The 18,393-nt window shown below is 49.6% G+C and overlaps 1 protein-coding gene across 3 annotated transcripts in view; it reads right to left on the minus strand.

The window, feature by feature from the left end:
* The window catches only part of ccdc146 (coiled-coil domain containing 146), a 44,160-nt gene that overhangs the window by 4,815 nt on the left and 20,952 nt on the right, over nt 1-18,393 (minus strand). For 2 of the 3 annotated variants that reach the window (XM_076030275.1, XM_076030277.1), the window contains 14 exons: nt 18,184-18,266; nt 17,872-17,965; nt 17,590-17,663; nt 16,874-17,101; nt 16,304-16,393; nt 15,773-15,869; nt 13,918-14,010; nt 12,990-13,187; nt 11,774-11,862; nt 10,476-10,640; nt 10,193-10,268; nt 9,360-9,508; nt 9,054-9,282; nt 158-268 (listed from right to left, as the gene is read on the minus strand). In XM_076030275.1, the coding sequence (XP_075886390.1) occupies nt 158-268; nt 9,054-9,282; nt 9,360-9,508; nt 10,193-10,268; nt 10,476-10,640; nt 11,774-11,862; nt 12,990-13,187; nt 13,918-14,010; nt 15,773-15,869; nt 16,304-16,393; nt 16,874-17,101; nt 17,590-17,663; nt 17,872-17,965; nt 18,184-18,266 (1,776 nt within the window). The remainder of the gene's footprint in view (nt 1-157; nt 269-9,053; nt 9,283-9,359; nt 9,509-10,192; nt 10,269-10,475; nt 10,641-11,773; nt 11,863-12,989; nt 13,188-13,917; nt 14,011-15,772; nt 15,870-16,303; nt 16,394-16,873; nt 17,102-17,589; nt 17,664-17,871; nt 17,966-18,183; nt 18,267-18,393) is intronic. The other variant, XM_076030276.1, reaches the window with a different exon arrangement.

An 18,393-nucleotide genomic window follows, 5' to 3' on the forward strand; every position in this document is an offset into this window, starting at 1 on the left:
CAATGTTGCACAGTGGCTGCTCGCTGATTGGTCCATTTTAAAACCAGTAGCCAGTTTTTTGCCTCATCTTTTCAAACATCACCCCACGAAAATTCAGAAAACGATTTTGAAAATTTCCTTGCGGTAAAACGTAAAGTCAACCCATCGTTCCTCGTACCTGCTCGATCTTCTTGAGCAGCTCTTCTTTCGACGGGTCTTTGCCTTTCAGCTCCTTGTACTCGGCAGCTCGGCTCACGCGTTGCAGCGTCCGGTCCCTGGCCTCTGCCAACTGAGAGACACACCCACACAGACGGAGTTCAATCATGCCTTTCCTTTTTTTTCTTTTTTTTTTTTAAAATCATATCATATATGATGCCAAGGAGTCATCTCGTCTTCACGTTGCATCCGCGCAAACTTCCTCCCGGCCAGGTGACGAGTTGCCGGCGAGAACGGATGAAAGCGGCGAAACATTAAGTGCAAAAACAACCCCGCTCTCCCGGGGCCGGATGTCTTACTTTACAACAGAAATAGTCGGACGGCCGGGCCGCGTGCAGCAAAGTGGGGTAGAGAAGAAGAAGGAGGTCTGTTTGAGGCTCTGATTCCAGGCGTTTCAGGTCCTTTTGCTGACGTTCGGCGGCTCCCACAGCAAAATGTTGCGCTAATGAGATTTATTATTCACCATGATTAATGTACCAGGGGGAGCATGAAAGTTTCATCAGAGGCTGAACTCCATGCAACCCCCCCCCCCTCCCATGTCGTGGCTCATGCTAGCCAAGGTTAGGCGACGGCTAGCGTAGTCGTGTTTATTTAGTTTTACATTATATTATATTTATCTTGGCCACCTTCGATCATCAACATGTCTCTGGACGTTCTCTGGTCTTCGATTGAATGAATCTTTTATCATGGTGGGGAATCCACGAGTGTTGGAAGGTTTCCAGGATGCACATTAAGAAGAAGATTACATTAGAAACTTTATGCAAACAGCAAAATCACTTGTGGTTTGGTTTAGTATCTCCTCTTTTTTTGTTTTTTTTTTAGGCAGCTGAGAGATGCTTTATTGTGTCACTGCGAGGTCATGTGACTAAAAAAAACTGAGGCTGTTAAAATTTAGACAGTCAACTTTAGCCAGAGAATCAATCAAAAGCTCACAGCATAAAAGTAAAAGGCAACAAGTCAGGCTGACAAGTTTTTTTTTTGTTCTTTAATTTTTTTTTTATTATTTCTTTGAAATTTTAATGATAGGAATAAAGGGTCTGCAGTTTTTTTTTCCCATTTTATTGCCATCAGTGTGAATAAAAGTTTTTTTTTTTTTTTTTTTTAACGATTGGGTAGAAAGAACATTTTGGAGTTTCCGAACTCAAGCAAAAACGTCCAAAATTGAATTATTAATCACACAGCGTGAAAATAATTCAAAGTAAAAGGCGGCGAGTTTAAAGGGAATAATTAATGTCACTCACTGCCGCGATATGCGCACATTTGTGTGTGTGGACTCGCGGCGGTGCGCCCAGAATTTCGTTTTCTTTTCTTTACTTTCTTTTTTTTTTTTTAATTTGACGTCGGACCCCGATCACAGGCGCAACATTTGCAAACAATAACAGCAACTGTGATGTCGAACGGCGGAGCCCAGAGGTCTAATTATGGGGGGGGGGGGGACCAAACTCCACCGTAGAGCGTAAATCAGGGAGGAACGGTGGAAGCTGACACAAATAAAATGAAAAACAAAACAAAAAACAACAAAACGGGAGGGAGAGAAATGACAAGCTGTGTGGAGGAGGAGGGGGCGGTGAGGGGGGCGGGGCACGAGGAGACACAGTGACGGGTGAGGCGAGGAAAACAGGGCGCGCCCAGGCGGTCTGACCCAGCACGACCCTGCTTATGAAACAGCAGCCTCCTCTCCACTCAACCATACACCTGTGGCTGTCCCCCCCCCACCCCCTCCCCCCACCCCTTCCGACTCTCACCCTCCCTCCCTCCCTCCCCTTGGAGAGACGCGGCGCCGAACAAAGTGATGAGCCCCCCCCTCGCATAGGAGACTTAATGAGGCAGCTCTCATGCAGACGGACAGCGAGCCTGATTAGAGAGGCTCCGCCCTTTTTAAAGAAGGACCCCCGTCTCCGCTGCGCCGGCGTCATGTGACCGGGAGTTTTTTTTTTTTTTTTTTTTCACTTGACAGTGTGAATGCCATGTGATCAAACAAGGGGAAGGGGGTGCAAAGCGGCCCGGAAACGCCTCAAAAGGGGCAGTGGGGGGGGTTGGGGGGTGGGGGGTGGTTCGGCCGCGCGGGAGGATGAGCGATGAAAGGCCGACAGATGAAGGAAGGAGGAAGAGGAGGAGGTGGAGGGAGGGAGGGCAAAGGAGAGATGGCAGGAGAGCAGAGCGGGGGGAGGGAGGGAGAGGTGGAGGGAGAGAGGGAGGGAGGAGAAGGCAAAGAGGAAAAAAGACGGAGTCAGAAAAGGAGAGACTTGCCGGGGAGGCAGGAAGTGGAGCTGGCCAACGGGGAGCCGACGGGGGTTATCTGCAGTTTTTCACACAGAATAGGACAACAGAGGCGCGGCGTCTCGTGGCGCCGGCCGTCTGACGCATCCTAATGACGCTAATGAAAAAGGCAAAAAAAAAAAAAAAAAAGGAAGCAAAAGGCGTAAAAAGGAAAAAAGACTTTTTTCGGTTAGCGAGAAGCCAAACTTTGAGACTCAGCCTCCTCTGTGGGCTGCCAGCTCAGGTCTCACCCAGGACCGCCAAGCCTGCTAACGCTCCCTCAAATCAACAGAGCACACAAGCTGTCGCTATAGAGCTGCCAACCCTCCCTTCAACTACAGAATTGTTTGACAATGAAATGGTGCATCCCGTCTATTGTATTGACAGCAGTCCCCCCCCCCAATCCAGTTAAAACATTATTTCATTATTTCCAAAGCAGTTCAAACTATGTGAACCATATACTTTTTTGAAACCCTATTTTAAGTTATGATGATTTGCCACGACTGGCGAGCCACTGGCCTGTGATGATCAGGTGACCTTTATTTTTCTGAATGAAAGTTGGCAACGCTAGCAGTCGGTAATTTTATTTTGTGTGCTTGGCAGTGTGTCAAACTCATTTTGGTTCACGGGCCACATAGGGGAAAATCTCTTCCCAAGCGGGCCGGACCGGTAAAATCATGGCATGGTAATAATAACGTAAAAAATATGATGAAATGAGGGAAGCCAATAGGAGACGTTCTGGGGCAATGAGGGAAGCCAATAGGAGACGTTCTGGGGGCAATGAGGGAAGCCAATAGGAGACGTTCTGGGGCAATGAGGGTAGCCAATAGGAGACGTTCTGGGGGCAATGAGGGAAGCCAATAGGAGACGTTCTGGGGCAATGAGGGTAGCCAATAGGAGACGTTCTGGGGGCAATGAGGGTAGCCAATAAGAGACGTTCTGGGGGCAATGAGGGTAGCCAATAGGAGACGTTCTGGGGGCAATGAGGGAAGCCAATAGGAGACGTTCTGGGGCAATGAGGGAAGCCAATAGGAGACGTTCTGGGGGCAATGAGGGAAGCCAATAGGAGACGTTCTGGGGGCAATGAGGGTAGCCAATAGGAGACGTTCTGGGGGCAATGAGGGAAGCCAATAGGAGACGTTCTGGGGGCAATGAGGGAAGCCAATAGGAGACGTTCTGGGGCAATGAGGGAAGCCAATAGGAGACGTTCTGGGGGCAATGAGGGAAGCCAATAGGAGACGTTCTGGGGGCAATGAGGGTAGCCAATAGGAGACGTTCTGGGGGCAATGAGGGAAGCCAATAGGAGACGTTCTGGGGCAATGAGGGCAGCCAATAGGAGACGTTCTGGGGCAATGAGGGCAGCCAATAGGAGACGTTCTGGGGCAATGAGGGCAGCCAATAGGAGACGTGAGTGGCTGTACTTTTGCCGATTTGCTCAGCGATTTGAGTTTGTTTGCGAAGCAGAAACGATATTGCGACACCAAGTGGACACATTTAGAACAGCACTTTTTTTCATCGAGAAAAATTGCAGTTTTTCTATTTTTGCAAAATCATCTTGGGGGCCGGAAAAAAAACAGTTTGCGGGCCTGATCCGGCCCGCGGGCCATATGTTTGACACCCCTGAACGAGAGAGCGAAGTTGGAAAGAATATTTTACTCATCACAACATATTAGAGCATGTTCATATGTTCCATGCTTGATGGCAAAGTTTCACCGTCACTCTGAGTTCGGAGAGAACTCTGCCGTCTCTCCTTCTGAAGCTCTCGCAGCTGTCCTTCACGCCCACAAGATGAGCCCTTGGTGTCATTTGCTGTCTGTTTTGATTTGACAGAATTCTAATTGACGAGCAACAGAAAAGGAAAAAAAAAAAGAAAGAAAGAAGATCATACTGCGCTTTGAATGAAGTTGAACTTTGGAGACTTTCATCAAAATCTGTGAGATGGAACTGTGACAGGAGCGTCGCCGACCCCCGGGCCGCTGCGGCTCAAATGAGAACGTGAAGCATTTAAACGCAACATGATGGATGGGAAGCAGTGTCTCCGTCGCCTCCCCCCCTGAAATAACCCCCCCCTCCCGACCCCCACCCACCCGTCTCCCCCCCCTCCGCTGCCGCGGCTTCTCACGCAACAATTTTCTACCCGCCCTCTCCCCTCTGTTGTTGTGCACTGATGTTTATCTTTTTTGTGTTCATCCGTCTCGGCGTCCCGGCTCCGTTCCGCCTGCCCGACCTCTCTTGTTTCCCTCCGTCTGACAGTCGCGACTAATAGCCTAATCGCTCGGCTCGCAAGCGCTGTAAAACAGTGCGTTGTGTGACAGCGTCGACACGATTTTGCATGTCGTTTGCATAACGTCGGCTCGGTGCTCGGCGCCGCAAGCAACATAACGGGTGGCGCCCTCTGCGCTGGCTGGCAGAGCAATAAAGGTAATAATGACCTTATTTATATCACACCACGCGAAGCAGGGAGACCAAAGTGCTTCTAAATTAAAAGGGTGGGTGGGGTGGGTGGGTCGGGGGGGGTGGATCGTTAAAGGGTCTTAAAAAAAACATTACAATTGGTTTATTTGAGATGAATTAGGTGACTTTTGACAGCGGGTCACATGACACGACCTTGTTCACGCCACTTGCTGGTTAACCAAGGTTTCAAGTCGGAAGTCGTGCTCGTCCATCTTGCTGAGCGCCATTCCTGAGGAGATTTTCCTTTCGACAGTCTCAGTAATTACCAATCAGCTTCCTTTTAGTTGCGGTGAAAAGCAGGGAAGGCGCTGTTTAAAACCACAGAAGAAGAAGAAGACAACTCAACAGAGGCTAGCTTGCTAACGCTAAAGAGGGCTAGTTAGAGCTGGTTTAGTTAAATGCCCCGGTTGCTAAGGAGCGTTGACACGTGGCTCAACACCAATAAAAGGCCTCGGCTGCGTTGGCTGATTGATCTGTGACACAGGCCCCGCCCCTTTTCTAAAGGTTGTCTCTGGGCTCTTTTTTCCAGATGGCTATGTGATATAAATCCAACAGATTTGGGGAAAGTGTTGCCGCTTCGAAATCAGCTGTGGTAGTTGGAAAAAACTGAGAAGATACTTCATCCATAATGACTGATACATCTGGTAAAACTACTGGAAGTAACTGAAAAAAAAATACTGATTTGAAAGGCAACATGTACAAAATGTCTCAAAAAAATGTGGAATCTGAAGGGTGATGCAAGCACCGTCAGCACCGACTCCTCAGGCAAATCACTCCTCAGCCTTCCAACCTCTGACAAGAGAGCGCCTCAGACTCGCAGTCTCTGGGATGCGGGAGTCGTTTTTTCAAGAGGCAAAGACCTCAGGCTACACTGGGACTCACGGGGAAGGAGAGCGAGCGCAGAGACCCGGGCTTGCACACAACCTCTCAAAGCCAGAGGTTGCATAAAATACAGACATGTCATCCTCGAATCTGAATATCAGTTACTAAAATGGGACAATGTGCCGGGTTTCCTTCAAGGGTCGAGTGCAAAACAGGCAGAAGGCAGAGGAGGGAGTGTCTGGGCACGCAACTAATATTCTGACAGAAAGAATATATTTTTTTTAAAAACAAAGTCAGACCGTCACCCAGCGTGAAAGCTTTGCATCCCCGGAACGTTGCTCCGGCAACATTAACTGCCTGATTTCTTTTTAACGCTGCCGCTTCTCCTGTGAAGTCTGCACGTGCACCGACATCCACCTCGCCCCGAAAAAAAGGGGACGGTTTCCCCCGGCGCTAACGCGTTCCACGTGTGTTGGACGGAAGATTTAAAGGCTGCGACAAGGCTGCGCTGCCTCCGTGGCGTTGAGCCACATCGCTCGTTCGAGACACACCCTGTGAGAAACTCCAAAACCATTTCTCAGTGTGCGTGCGCAAGCCTTGTGCAAATATATTTCTGGGCAAATTGTGATACTCCAGATGTGAGTCTGGTGGAAACGGTGCACGTGAGGTCATTTTTGTCGGGTTAGGTTTTTGTTTTGTTTGGCCCACGATCATTTGCATTTTGTTTTCATCTGTCCATCGCCACAACCACGGGGATTTACTCAGTGCGCTGGGCTTTGATATTTCTCAGAGTGTGCATTGTTTTGTTTTGTTTAAGTAACACATTTTAAAATAAAACAATACTGCCTACGAAATGTAATTATTCAAGAGAAGAAAAAATGAGGGAAATATTTTGGTGCTGATGCTTCAGCAGTTCTTTGGGTTCCGTCCAGCGCTCCAGGGGTCCTTCGGTACGAGCAAGACGTGACTCCGCGAGCGCTAGCTCAGCGTTTCAGCGCGCTAACATCGTAGCATCCTGGAACTTCAATCAAGTTCTAGGTTATAGCTCGAACACGTCAACGACGTTGTTTAGGCGGACTCGGCCCGGCTGTGGCGTGGGCGCGACCGGCGGGAAATCAGTGGCGTGCGTGAAGCTACGCCGCGAGCCCGGTTGAAAGGGTCCACTGAGAGCAGGGTCGGTCGGTCGGTCGGTCGGTCGGTCCAAGAAGAAGAAGAAAGCAAAGGAGGAGATCCACGAAAGAAAAAGCAATTGGACGACAGGCCAAATGTGGTATGATAGAAAATACGGGCGAGACGAGGCTCCTTGTAGCTAAACGATAAACAACATACGGTGGGAACAGATGGAGCCGAGGGAACGGGGTGCCGCGTTTTAGCGCAAAGACCGACACATGGCCGATTGTCTCCCAGCATCCATCTATCCGCGGAGAGGACGAGGCTCCAACCAGAGACGGCTGGCCTCCATAATAACCGGTCGCTGTGATCCAGCGCGGCTACGCTCCCACAGTGAGTATTTTATTTTGTATTTTATCCGGGCCACAATCAAGCCAACGCAAAAGTTTGCAAAGCCGCTCAAATTACGTTTGGAATATTTTTTTGTTATAGTTGTTTTACTGACGTACTCTCATGCAGGAGGTGTTTTGTTTTGGCGGGGTGGGGGAGGTGGCGGGGTGGGCGGGTGTTGGTTTTTCACCTATCTTTTCCATTTGTCCGCCTGCAGTGGCTGAATAGAAATGAGCTGTTTTTTTTTTTTTTCCACGGCTGAGCGGTTAAAAACGCAGCACTTGTGTTTAACGTCGATCTTTGGGGCAAAATCCATAAATAATACAGCGAGCAAAATAAACTATTTGAATCAGGGAAAGAGCTTTTTATGCACTCACACAGACAATTGAAAACAGCCCATTGTGGGCTGGAGCCGCTCCTGAACGGTGCTTTTCCACGAATCCTGACATATTTTTGCGAGGACGGTCCCGCTGAGCTCTCTCTGAACTGCTCTGGAGATCCCCCTCGTGAAACACTGATACTCACAGAGTTGAGCAACAGTGCGAAGCCGTGGCCGAACGCTCACAGGTGCAGAATGATCGACTTTCTCTCTACAGGGAGTCTCCTGCGACGAATCAAGCAAAAATGTGTCACTTACACACATAACAAGACGTAGCCGAAAAGAGCAAGAATTCCTCGGGATGCACTGCAGATGCAGGATCTTTGTGCGCAGAGCGACGGACTAATTGGAGGCCCTAAGTGTTTCCGGATAAAATTTTGAGTGCAGTAAATGAGTCTTGGGTCCTGATGGTAGCCGGGCTCTGTTGAGGGACGCTGAGGAAATCAGTATAATGAGAGCAAAACTCTGCACAAATTAAAGATTCCCAGAGCAAAATGTTGCAGACCTTTTTTTTGGGGGGGGGGGGGGGGGGGAAAGAGCACGGCATACATCTGAGAAGCTAAATCAATAGAGTAATTAACCAAAGAAAGGTAATTTCCTGCCGTTGCAAAACAACACACAAGGAGGGAATTCAAGCAAAAGTGCTCTGAACAAACCTGGAACAAAATTGGTTCCTGTCCCAAACCATTTGAAATTGGATCTAATGTCAGTTAGCGTTCAGGGGTGGCCAATCAGGTCCATTTGCTAAGTCGCTGCAGCTTTCGGCGAGGGGGAGCTGTTAGCTGCTAGCAGAGCTAAACAACACAACCGAAAAGACGGAGAGAGGATTTCAGGAACTGCTGTCAATTTGCCAAGTTGTGATTACACGTGTTGGCTCGCCACCATTGGCCACGAGGAACGCTGCTCTCAAAGAACTCATTTTCTTTTCGGGCATGTTAACAATGTCAGACTTTCCCCCCCCCGCAAACCTCTTTCCACTCATGGCGCACGTTAGCTCTTTAGCGGGAGCTAGGCTCGCATTCACTTCCTGTTTTTTTTCCTCCTTTGTCTTCCTCTCGGGCCAATGATGCGCTGCACCTCGTTTTGTCGCGACCTCACGATTTCTATTGGGTGCTGGCGAGACGACCGGGAGCTGAAATCTGATTAATTCAGCTGCTGCGTGATTGTTTCTTGTTGGCAGGGGAATAGAGAGAAGTGGGCGTTGGCAGTCTGTGGAGGGCTGCTGTTTGCACAGCTGATTAGGTCGCAATAATCTTTACGAAACAAGACGTTCACGTCTGCATGTTTACACCTAGAGCAAGTTTGCTATCCATCTATCCATCCATCCATCCATCCATCCATCCATGTACCAACCTACCCACCTCCAGTAGAAAATGACTCAGCCAACACGTTTGAGAGTAATTTTCTATCTATCTATCTATCTATCCTGTTGTGTGTGTCCCACCTCGATCTGCAGCGAGGTGATGTCCCCTTCCAGCCGGTTCCTCAGGGGAACCTCCCTCTCCCTCAGCCCGATCTGCCTCTTCTCCTCGCCGACCTCCACCTGCAGGTCCCTCAGTTCCTTCTCCGCCGCCTCCAGCGCCGCGTTGCGCTCTGCGACGGCCGCCTCCCGCGCGCTCGCCTCCTCGTGGCACCTCAGCACCTCCCGCTCGCGCTCCACCAGCTTGACGCAACTGCGGGCGACACGAGACATTTAGAGGATGTCGGGCCAGGATCTCCTGACTTTGGACCAGGAAGCGGGAGAGCGTACAGGAAGTTGCGTCGCTTCACGGCCTCCTGGAGGCCCTTCTGGAGCTCCACGCCGGCCTCCTCTTGTTGCTTGATCATCTGCGTGAGCCTCGCCGACTCCAGCTTGATGTCCTCCACGTCCTCGCTGACCTGACGCCGCTTCCACGCAACCTAAGAGACGTTACGGGGATTTTCAAAATTGGTTTTGATTCTTTTGATCATTCTTTTGAACTGCCTTGAAAAGCACCTGGAATTAGGTTGATGAGCCTTAATCAATTTAAATCATTTTTAAAAGATAGATAAAATGTCTCTCTCTTAACTAGCAGTTGCTTTTAAAGCCTGGTCAATTCCACTCTCTACCCTTGAGTTCTTATTGTATTTTAGCTAGCTGAGATTTTCATGTGTATTTATTTGTACTGTATTCCAGTGATCTTTGTTTTTGTACCACTGTATATGCAGCCCTCTTGGCCAGGTCACTCTTGGAAAATGGAAGATTTTTAATCTCAATGAGTTTTTTTTTTACCTGGTTAAAGGCCAAGAATGTAAAATTTGGTTTGATTTGTATATTTTTTATATTGGTAAAAGCTTCACATATTGCCCATAAATACATGCATACTTGCAGTACAATAAAAGTAATTTGGTTACCATTACAATGGTTCTCGTATGTGTAGGAATATACATAGAGCAATAAGGGTCTTGCTCCTAGTTCACTGCCATCTAGCGCCGCCAATGTTTAAGGAAGCCCGCCTCTAAATACGAAACGTGCTTGAAGATTTTACACACTGGACCTTTAAATAAAGGATATCATGATGCTAATGGATCTAAAAGCTTTTTCAGCAGTTTTTCTCGAGGCACCTTGGAGATGTCGTTGCGCAGCCTCTCCCTGGTTCCCGAGCTGCCGTAAATCTTCATGCGGACCTTTTTGAGCAACCTGGAGGAGTTGGAAAAGATCAGGCACGCGTGGACGATTCCTCTCGAATGTGAGAGAAAGAAAAAGTTTGAGACGGGGAACGAGGCGATAAAAAAGGAGGCGGCCTGGTGTTGCTGCGTGTGCTGGAACAATATTTCACGGCTCCTGGCCGGCTATTATTATAACGCTGACACAGACAGGATTTTCTTCTGCCTCTCTTTCTCCAACCTGTCTTTGTTGACGGCGGCGTTGCGCTGGATCTCCGTCTCGTTCTCCAGCAGCTCGGCCTTGGCGGCGAGCTCAGCGACGCTCTGTGACGTAGCCCGCCTCAGCTCCACGTACTTGTCCCGCTCCTCTGCCAGCATGTGGCACAGCGTGCCGTACTGCGACAGTCTGCGATGAAAAGGGGATTAGCGGCGCCCGAAAATGTAAATCCGGGTGACAAGAACGCTTCTCTGCAACGCTGATTTGTTTTTCTCCGGAATTAGACTCTTGGCAGTGGCCTCAGAAGATATTTGGTGGGATTTATTTTTTCGCTCCGCGGAACAGTGATCGGGGCTTTTTTGTCGACCCAGGGAACTCGGCTCTTGAAGAGATCCCATATTACCCACATTTACTTGCCAATTTTGTTTCCCCAACAACCAAATCATTTCCTCCAATCAGTGAGCTCCCCAGGTGTGAGAAAAGTCCATTCTTCATTTCATCTTGCTTGGCTCACTCTTCAATCAGCTGTTGGTGAAGTCACAAAGGGCACTACCACACCTCCAGCCAGGTGTTGGTTCCCCACCTGTGCAACCACCTTGTTGCAGCCCCCATTGCGACTCGCCCAACAAAGCCTCCACATGAGCCAGAAGCTACTATTGAGGGTTCTTGCAGGAGGCTGTAAACAGAGGGCTAAGTGTGCTGTTTCTTTTGGGTGACTGACTGTGCCACGTTTCTCCCCCATGGAGTGGAACATGAAAAAAGACAAAGATCTGCAAACGGGTGGACCCTTTAAAATCTCTCTTTTTGCAGAAGCTGAAGTGCGGCGTGGCCAAAAGCCAAAGTTGCGTTTATCTCAAATTTCACAACTCCTCGCTTGTCCTCGGCTTCATTCGCTTCTCAGTAAGGATTCTGAACACGGCCGAGGTCAGGCTGCCTCAAACTGCTCTTTTTTTTCCCCTTCTTTGTTGTGGGTGGCGACAGATGCAGAAGCCCCGCTTCGCTCGAGACGCTCGAGTATGACCAATTAGCGAGCGATGGCTCCCCGCGCTTGACAATATGTGCAAATGCCTGAATTTATTCCCCAGCCCCCCGCCCCCCCGCCCCTCCCCAGCTGTTGCGAGGGACGGCGGACTCAAACAAAGCGATTACCACAACAATGTTCCCATTGTGCCGCCCACGCTAACGGCGACACACACACACACACACACACACACACAGACACAGGTACCGGTCGAACCGGGACGCTGTCGCACGGCCGTGTGCAAAAAGCGCAAAAACGAGGCCGTGAGGAGGTGAGGCGGGTTGGAGGCGGCGTGCGGCACCTGCGCTGGAGGGCGGCGTGGAGCTTGCTGTGATCCGCGATGATCAGGTCCTTTTCCAGCACCTCCTGCTCCATCCGCTGCTTCAGCTGCTGCAGATAGGAAGCAACACAGGTAGAAAGAAAAATACAGCATCATCACTTCCGCCTGCCTGTGTGTGTGTGTGCGTGTGTGTGCGTGTGCGTGCGTGTGTGTGTGTGTGCGCGCGCGTGCGCGTCGCTCGCAAACATTAACCTTCAAACAGATTTGTTGGCTGTACGTTTTTCCTGTTACTGTAGCAGCTATTACTTTTTTTCCCTGACGTTGACTGTTCATGGGAAAAAAAGGTAACAGGGAGGCAGCGAGAGAGAGAGAGAGAGAGAGAGAGAGAGAGAGAGAGAGAGAGAGAGAGAGAGAAAGAGAAAAAAAATTGCTGAGTTTGCAAAATTTGCTTTGGTTTCGAGCTTTTAGGAGCATCCGGACGTCTGATTTATTTTGGAGGTGGTCACAACTTATGAAGTTGTCTGACCGCGAGCATTTTCTATTTGTTTTTCCATTTTGTAGCAATTTGCGGGCGATGTTGGTCACGACAAAACATTTTAACACGAGTCCCATGTTACGCCAAAATCCCTTTATCAATGTTCTCAAGCAATACTGTGTCTCCACTCTGCAAGGGAACTTCCCATAAATCAGAAGAAAAACTCTATTTTGGCTTTTTCCTCTTTCTCCTCCCCTCAGAAATAATGGACTAAAACGTACGGATGTGGAAATTGGCCTTTTATGATGTCACAAAAGGCACTGATACATATTCAAAGTCAGTTTATTTTACCTTTGGCCTGCTTTCCACATGGAAGGTCCAGCCAAGACACCGGGTTTTTGCAGGCTGCCAAAACCTTGCACTTTTTTTGGGGCGGGTGTGTCGAAAACATGTCAGAAAGGGCCAAACATGCTGTTTTCTTACGCCTTTTCCCAGCTTGCAGGCGGCTAAAGTGAAGCGTGGACCTGAAAAGCGGGGTTTCGTGCGGGACCCGTGCGCAGCTCTTTCTCTCTGCCTGCCTCCGCAGCGCCATAAATATAAAAAACCCCTACAGTTCCTCTTTGATGTTCCCCTCCGTGCAGAAATACGCACGCGCGTGCCTGCACAGTTGCGAAAAGGCGCTAATGGTGACATCAAATCCTATTTTGAACCGCTCCCCCCCACCCCCAACCCCCGCATTGTCGCGCGAGCTGAAAGAAAAACCTGGGCTCGGAGCAGCTCGCGGTGCTTCTTGGCCCTCTCCTCGGCTTTGATCTGCCTCAGACATCCCAGGTTGTGCAGCTCTTCTCTCAGGCTGTTGGACTCCCTCAGAAGCTGCTGGATCGTCCCGTGCTGCTGCTGCTGCTGCTGCTGCTGCTGCTGCTGCTGCTGCTGTTGGTTCCCCTCCACAGGGTCCAACAGCTGGATGGGCACCAACACATTGGGCATTGTGTGTTAGTCGGAGAAATCGAGGCAATCGGCTACAACATAGAGAGGAGGAAACCGCTCTAGTGAACAACTTCTGGCTTTTCTTGAGCTCCATTAGTTAACCGGTGAGCCATAAAACCGTTAACTAGTTCACCACTGAGCACTACAAAGGCCCACTCCTGGAACTAGTTAAAGGTTTTTCTAGTAGATAAACACATACACAAGTGACTGACTCGCTGACTGCATTACACAATTAAAACTTGACTACTACTACTGCCACTACAAGAACTACTCGTATATATACTCCTGAGAGAAGTAAATCGCAGTCATGAGACACCAAACCAGTAATAATAGAATAAATAATTACGATGATAAATCATAATAATTATCATAGTAACACAAAGACAAAGAATACACAGAATACCACTAATAACAGCAGCATTACAATCTCTTCTCTCAACAGTCATAATTACCAGTAAGGCAAAAGTGTGAGGTAGGAAAGTAAAAAATCAAAACAAAACAAAAATAAATACAGGAAAAAAAACAACCTTCAACTCAAAAACTGCATGTTGGCTCAGTGTTCTACTTGGAAGACGGTGGATGCCACGGAAAGGAAAGAGAGAAGAAGTCAGAGTTTGACGAGTTTCCGCAGACAGTTTAGTCGATCCGCCGCGCTCGCTCGCCGCGCATCACACCGACGCTCGCCCACGCTCGCCGTCCCCACCTGTTTCTCTAAGCCGACTCTGAGAGCTTCCACTTCCCTCTGAAGTTCCATCCTCTGCTCGGCGCCGGCCTCTGCTTTGGGAGCAGCGTCGAGCTGCGGAGCCAAGGAAGAACTCAGAGTCAAAAGCAGGGAAATGTGATTCTGTTTTTCCATTGTTTTACTTTTGTTTGTTGTTGTTTTTTTTTTTGTTTTTTTTTTTGTTTTTACCTCAAATGTTCACTGGCATCTGCTGCCAGTCAGAGGACAAAGAATACATTAAATCTTCCGCTCGAATCTGATTTACAACTGGTGTTTTCTGTCTAGCTGACGCGCATCAAACCCCCCGCTGGACACTGGGAATGCGTTGTAACGATGGCGTGCTTGTCAATAACCAGATGTTGTCGTTGGGTCATCAGCTGGCTTTATTATCGCTTCCGACAACCTGGAACGCAGGCCTTTTCTTCATCAACCCCTCAGGCAGAACCGTTCCCAAGAACTCCCACAAATCCGTGGGCGCGCACCTTTGCCAGGAACACGCACACCCTCTTAAAGGGGACCTGAACACAGACACCAATAAACAGGAGAGCTGGAACGCGTTTCAAGAATATTAGAGTATTAAATCTGTGTGAAAACTCATCTTCAAGTATTCCCTGCGCCCAACCCCCGAGACCAGAGCAACAAAGTCCACAAATTCTCCTCCCGACGCCGACGCAACGGCCTTAACGATGTTTGCATCCTTTTTCTTTGCATTAAAGCGCCAGAAACAACGGGCTTTAAATTCATCAAGGGGTGATTTTCCCAGCGCCGCGGTCGCTGCTCGCGTCATTTGTTTTTAATCTCTCCACAACGTGCGCAGTCGTAACGACTTCCCTTCCTCTCCGTTTATGTGCTGACACATTTCCCATCCACTCCCCACCGGCAAGGCTTGCTGTGACGACTTCCTGCTTGAAAAAACTGTCGCGTTCAGTGAAATGAAAGGAAGTGTGAGTGCGTGCTGACGTCACAGGGACGCTACTTCAGTGGAAACACAGCTGTCGCTTTCCCAGAACGACCCAGCCCAATAATACATTTATACAATTAAAAAATAGGGGCGTGGCCTTTTCGCATCTCTGCCCCCTGAGGATGCCACGAAGCCATTGGTCGACACGAACACGCTCAGAAGCCAATGGCGAAAATGATTTTTCCCCTCTATCTGAAGGCTATGAAGGCAGTCAGCCTGTAGCGGGCCGTGCAGTCACGACGTTGCCCGTCGCACCTATATGGTTCATGCTCGCTGCTGTAATAGGCCACCTGGCATCACCATGGCGCTAGTGTTGTAAGCACTGGAGATTGGTCCCGGTCTCCAGAACACTTTTTCAGGGTCTCGGTCTCGTCTTGGACTCTGAGGCATTTTTGCCGGGTCTTGTCTCGGTCTCGGTCTCGGACTCGGACTGGACGGACTCTTGGGTCTTATGATCGAGACCGGTCAAGACTCAGCCAACACCGCAATGAAGAAGAATCCAGCTGCTGTCATTTAGCGCTCTGTTTGTGACACCCAGAGTGACACCCTGCCCCCTTATTCCAAGTTCATTTATTTTTAAATTTTATCAAGCAAAGTTGTTGTTTTTTTCTCTCTCTCGCATGTAGCGCCCTCTACGGGTAAATTTGCCCATACTGCCTATGCCATGCCTTTGGGTATTGGTAGAGAGTGGCGCTCTGTAGTGCGCACACACAAGACACGCACACCCACGCACGCTGGATGAGGTTCTTCCAATCACCTTCCACCTTCCACAAACGTCCCTTTTGTTCACCAGAGATGTCGAAACCCAAAGTGATTGAGGAAACACGCAGAATCGAGCTGCAGTTGAACGGAGTCAAAGACGCGTTGCACCGTCACCTGGGCCTTCAACCCGTCGTGGACGGAGCGGGCGTGTCGCAGCTGCTCGTCGGCCGCGCTCAGCACCTGCTCCTTCCTCTTCAGGTGCTGCGTCTGCCTGGCAACAACGAGACGCGTTCAGTTAGTTATTGGTGCGTAACTTCACTCGCCACATACAGACTCATTTCCAGGGTTTTTCATCATCGGCGACAATTTTTTTTTCCTCCCCCTCTTGCTCCTCTGAACCGACGTCCTCAAAAAACGAAACAATGCCTCATCAGTAGTGGGGGGCGGGGGGTTCAGAAGGCTTCAAAGCAAAGAATAATAATAAATTCATCGATCTGATTAGAATTCCTTTTATGACGAGGGGGGAAAAAATGTGAATGCCAGGACAGAGAACGAAACCGGCAAAAACAATAAAAAAAATAAAAAAAATCCAGTGAAATCTTCATGGATTGATGAGATGATGCAAAAATGAAACGGAAACACGAAATGCTAAACAACAGCTCCTGTCGACAGCGCACGGTTTTCTTCTAAAGAGTGCGCCTGCACCTGTTTATCTCCCGCTGCTGCGCGCACTGACGCTCGTGCAGGTGCTTCCTGTCGCCCATGATGCTCTGAAGCTTCATCTCCAGGATCCCTCTGGCGGAGCGTGCAGATAGAGAGATAGATAGATAGATAGATAGATAGATAGATATATAGATAGATCAGCACTAAAAAAAAAACAGTACAAAAATAAACTATACAGTAGTTAGAAAAACACTCAAATCAATCTATGTACAACAAATAACCAAAGCAGATGTGCAAAAGACAGTCAGATTGTGCAGAGGCGGGGATAAGCAAGGCTTTCCTAAACCATCAGTGCACTATTTGCCATTGAGTGCAGGAAAAATGCCAGGATGCTATGTGTCAGGGTGGTGGCTCTCGGCAGGAAGGATCTAGAGTGAAGCGTTCCTTCAGACGACGCAGCTGCCTCAGTGTCTTGGAGCAGACGCTCCGCAGTCTGTCCAGTGTGTGGTGGAGACGGTCCATGGTCCTGGTTGTCCATCACGGACAACATTTTGTACAACAAACATCCGACAGGTTTTGGAAGACGGAATAACCCTGCTGACGCCTCGTTACCTGTTCCCCAGCAGCTGCACCTCCTCCTCCCTCTTGACCTCCAGCTCTTTGAGCAGCCGCCTGCCCTCCTCGCCGCAGGCCTCCGCCCGGGCTCGGAGGCGCTCCAGCTCGGCGCCCATCTCCTCCCGCCTGGACCCGAGGGAGTGGTTCCGCTGCTCCGCCTCCTTCGCCAGACGCTCCGCCCCCGAAACCTCACCGTCGAGCTCCCTCATCCGCTCCATCGCCGCTCTGGATGCCGGGAATGGAGGGGGGGGGGGAGAAAGGAGATAACCAGCAACTAGACGCGATGACAAAGAGCCCGAGGGCCGAGAGGAGCGTCGGAGGGGCCTTGCGAAATAGCCGCCACCGCGCGTATCCATTTTTTAGCACACGCCCTCTGGTGCGCTGCGCTGGCCCGCTTTGTGAATTTCAAATTAAAAGTGGCTCCCGTACAGTCGCAACTTGCAAGCCAAATATTAATTTGAAATAAACATGAAAGAGACTGCGGAGAGGCGGCCGGCGGAGTCCTGGAGGAGGAAGGCTGCGCTTAAGACAAGAAAAGAAATAAATTGAATAAATAAATAAAGACGCGCATGTTCCAATTAATAAAAAGTGATTCTTTTTTTTTTAATGAATTATTGAACTATTTCTTTGGGAGGCATTGATCTCATTCTGAGCCTAATTAACGCTGCTGTCTTCTGCAGCGCAGGGCAGCTCAGAGGGTTAAACGTACTCACTGCCGTTTAGAGTGTTTCCCCTCCGTCTCTTTCAGAACCTGGTCAGGTACGCTGATGAGCTGGGCTCTCTCGGCCTTGTTGCGAGAAGAAAAACACACAAACACACGCATACACACACACGCACACAGAGTAGGAGAGAGAGGAGGAGGCAGATGATTTGTTAGTCTATTGATGGTCTGCCTGAAGCTGCGTGCGGACAAACACAAACACACGAATACACACACACACACACACACACACACACACACACACACACACACACACACACACACACACACACACCTCCTTGAGCTTGATGGTCTTCTTCCTGTCCTCCACCTCTCTCAGCCACTCGGCGATCTGCTCCTCGTGGCTCTCCACCTCCTCCGCCAGGCTCCTGTGCAGCGTGCATGAAAAGTTGATGCACTTTTTGATTAACGCACTATGAAATATTCAGGGCCGCAGCCACTTGTTAAGCAGGACAATGAGAGAGCGCGGCGAACGGCGCCTACGGAACGCGGCAAGAGCCGAGGCAGGAGGAAACGAGGAAAAACAAAGAGTCTGTACTGATGCGCGGTGATGCGAGAAAACTGCACGAGCCCCCGGTGGGAGTACCTGACTTCCTGTTGCTTCTGGGCTACCTCCAAGCGCAGGGCCTCGTTTTTCTCCTGCAGGGCCGCTGTCTGGCTCTCCTGCTCCTGCAAAACCCCACAACAGCGTTAACAGGCCAGCGCTAGCAGTAGTGAGATGGAGGCTAGAATTAAAACAGTCCCGTGGTGTCTGACAGCAGTCGGTGTCTCTAACGTGTCAGTCTGTGATCACGCC

Source organism: Nelusetta ayraudi, unplaced genomic scaffold (genome assembly GCF_046127955.1).
Source record: "Nelusetta ayraudi isolate G7.1 ecotype Tasmania unplaced genomic scaffold, CSIRO-AGI_Nayr_v1 ptg000027l, whole genome shotgun sequence".
Taxonomy (NCBI): Eukaryota; Metazoa; Chordata; class Actinopteri; order Tetraodontiformes; family Monacanthidae; genus Nelusetta; species Nelusetta ayraudi.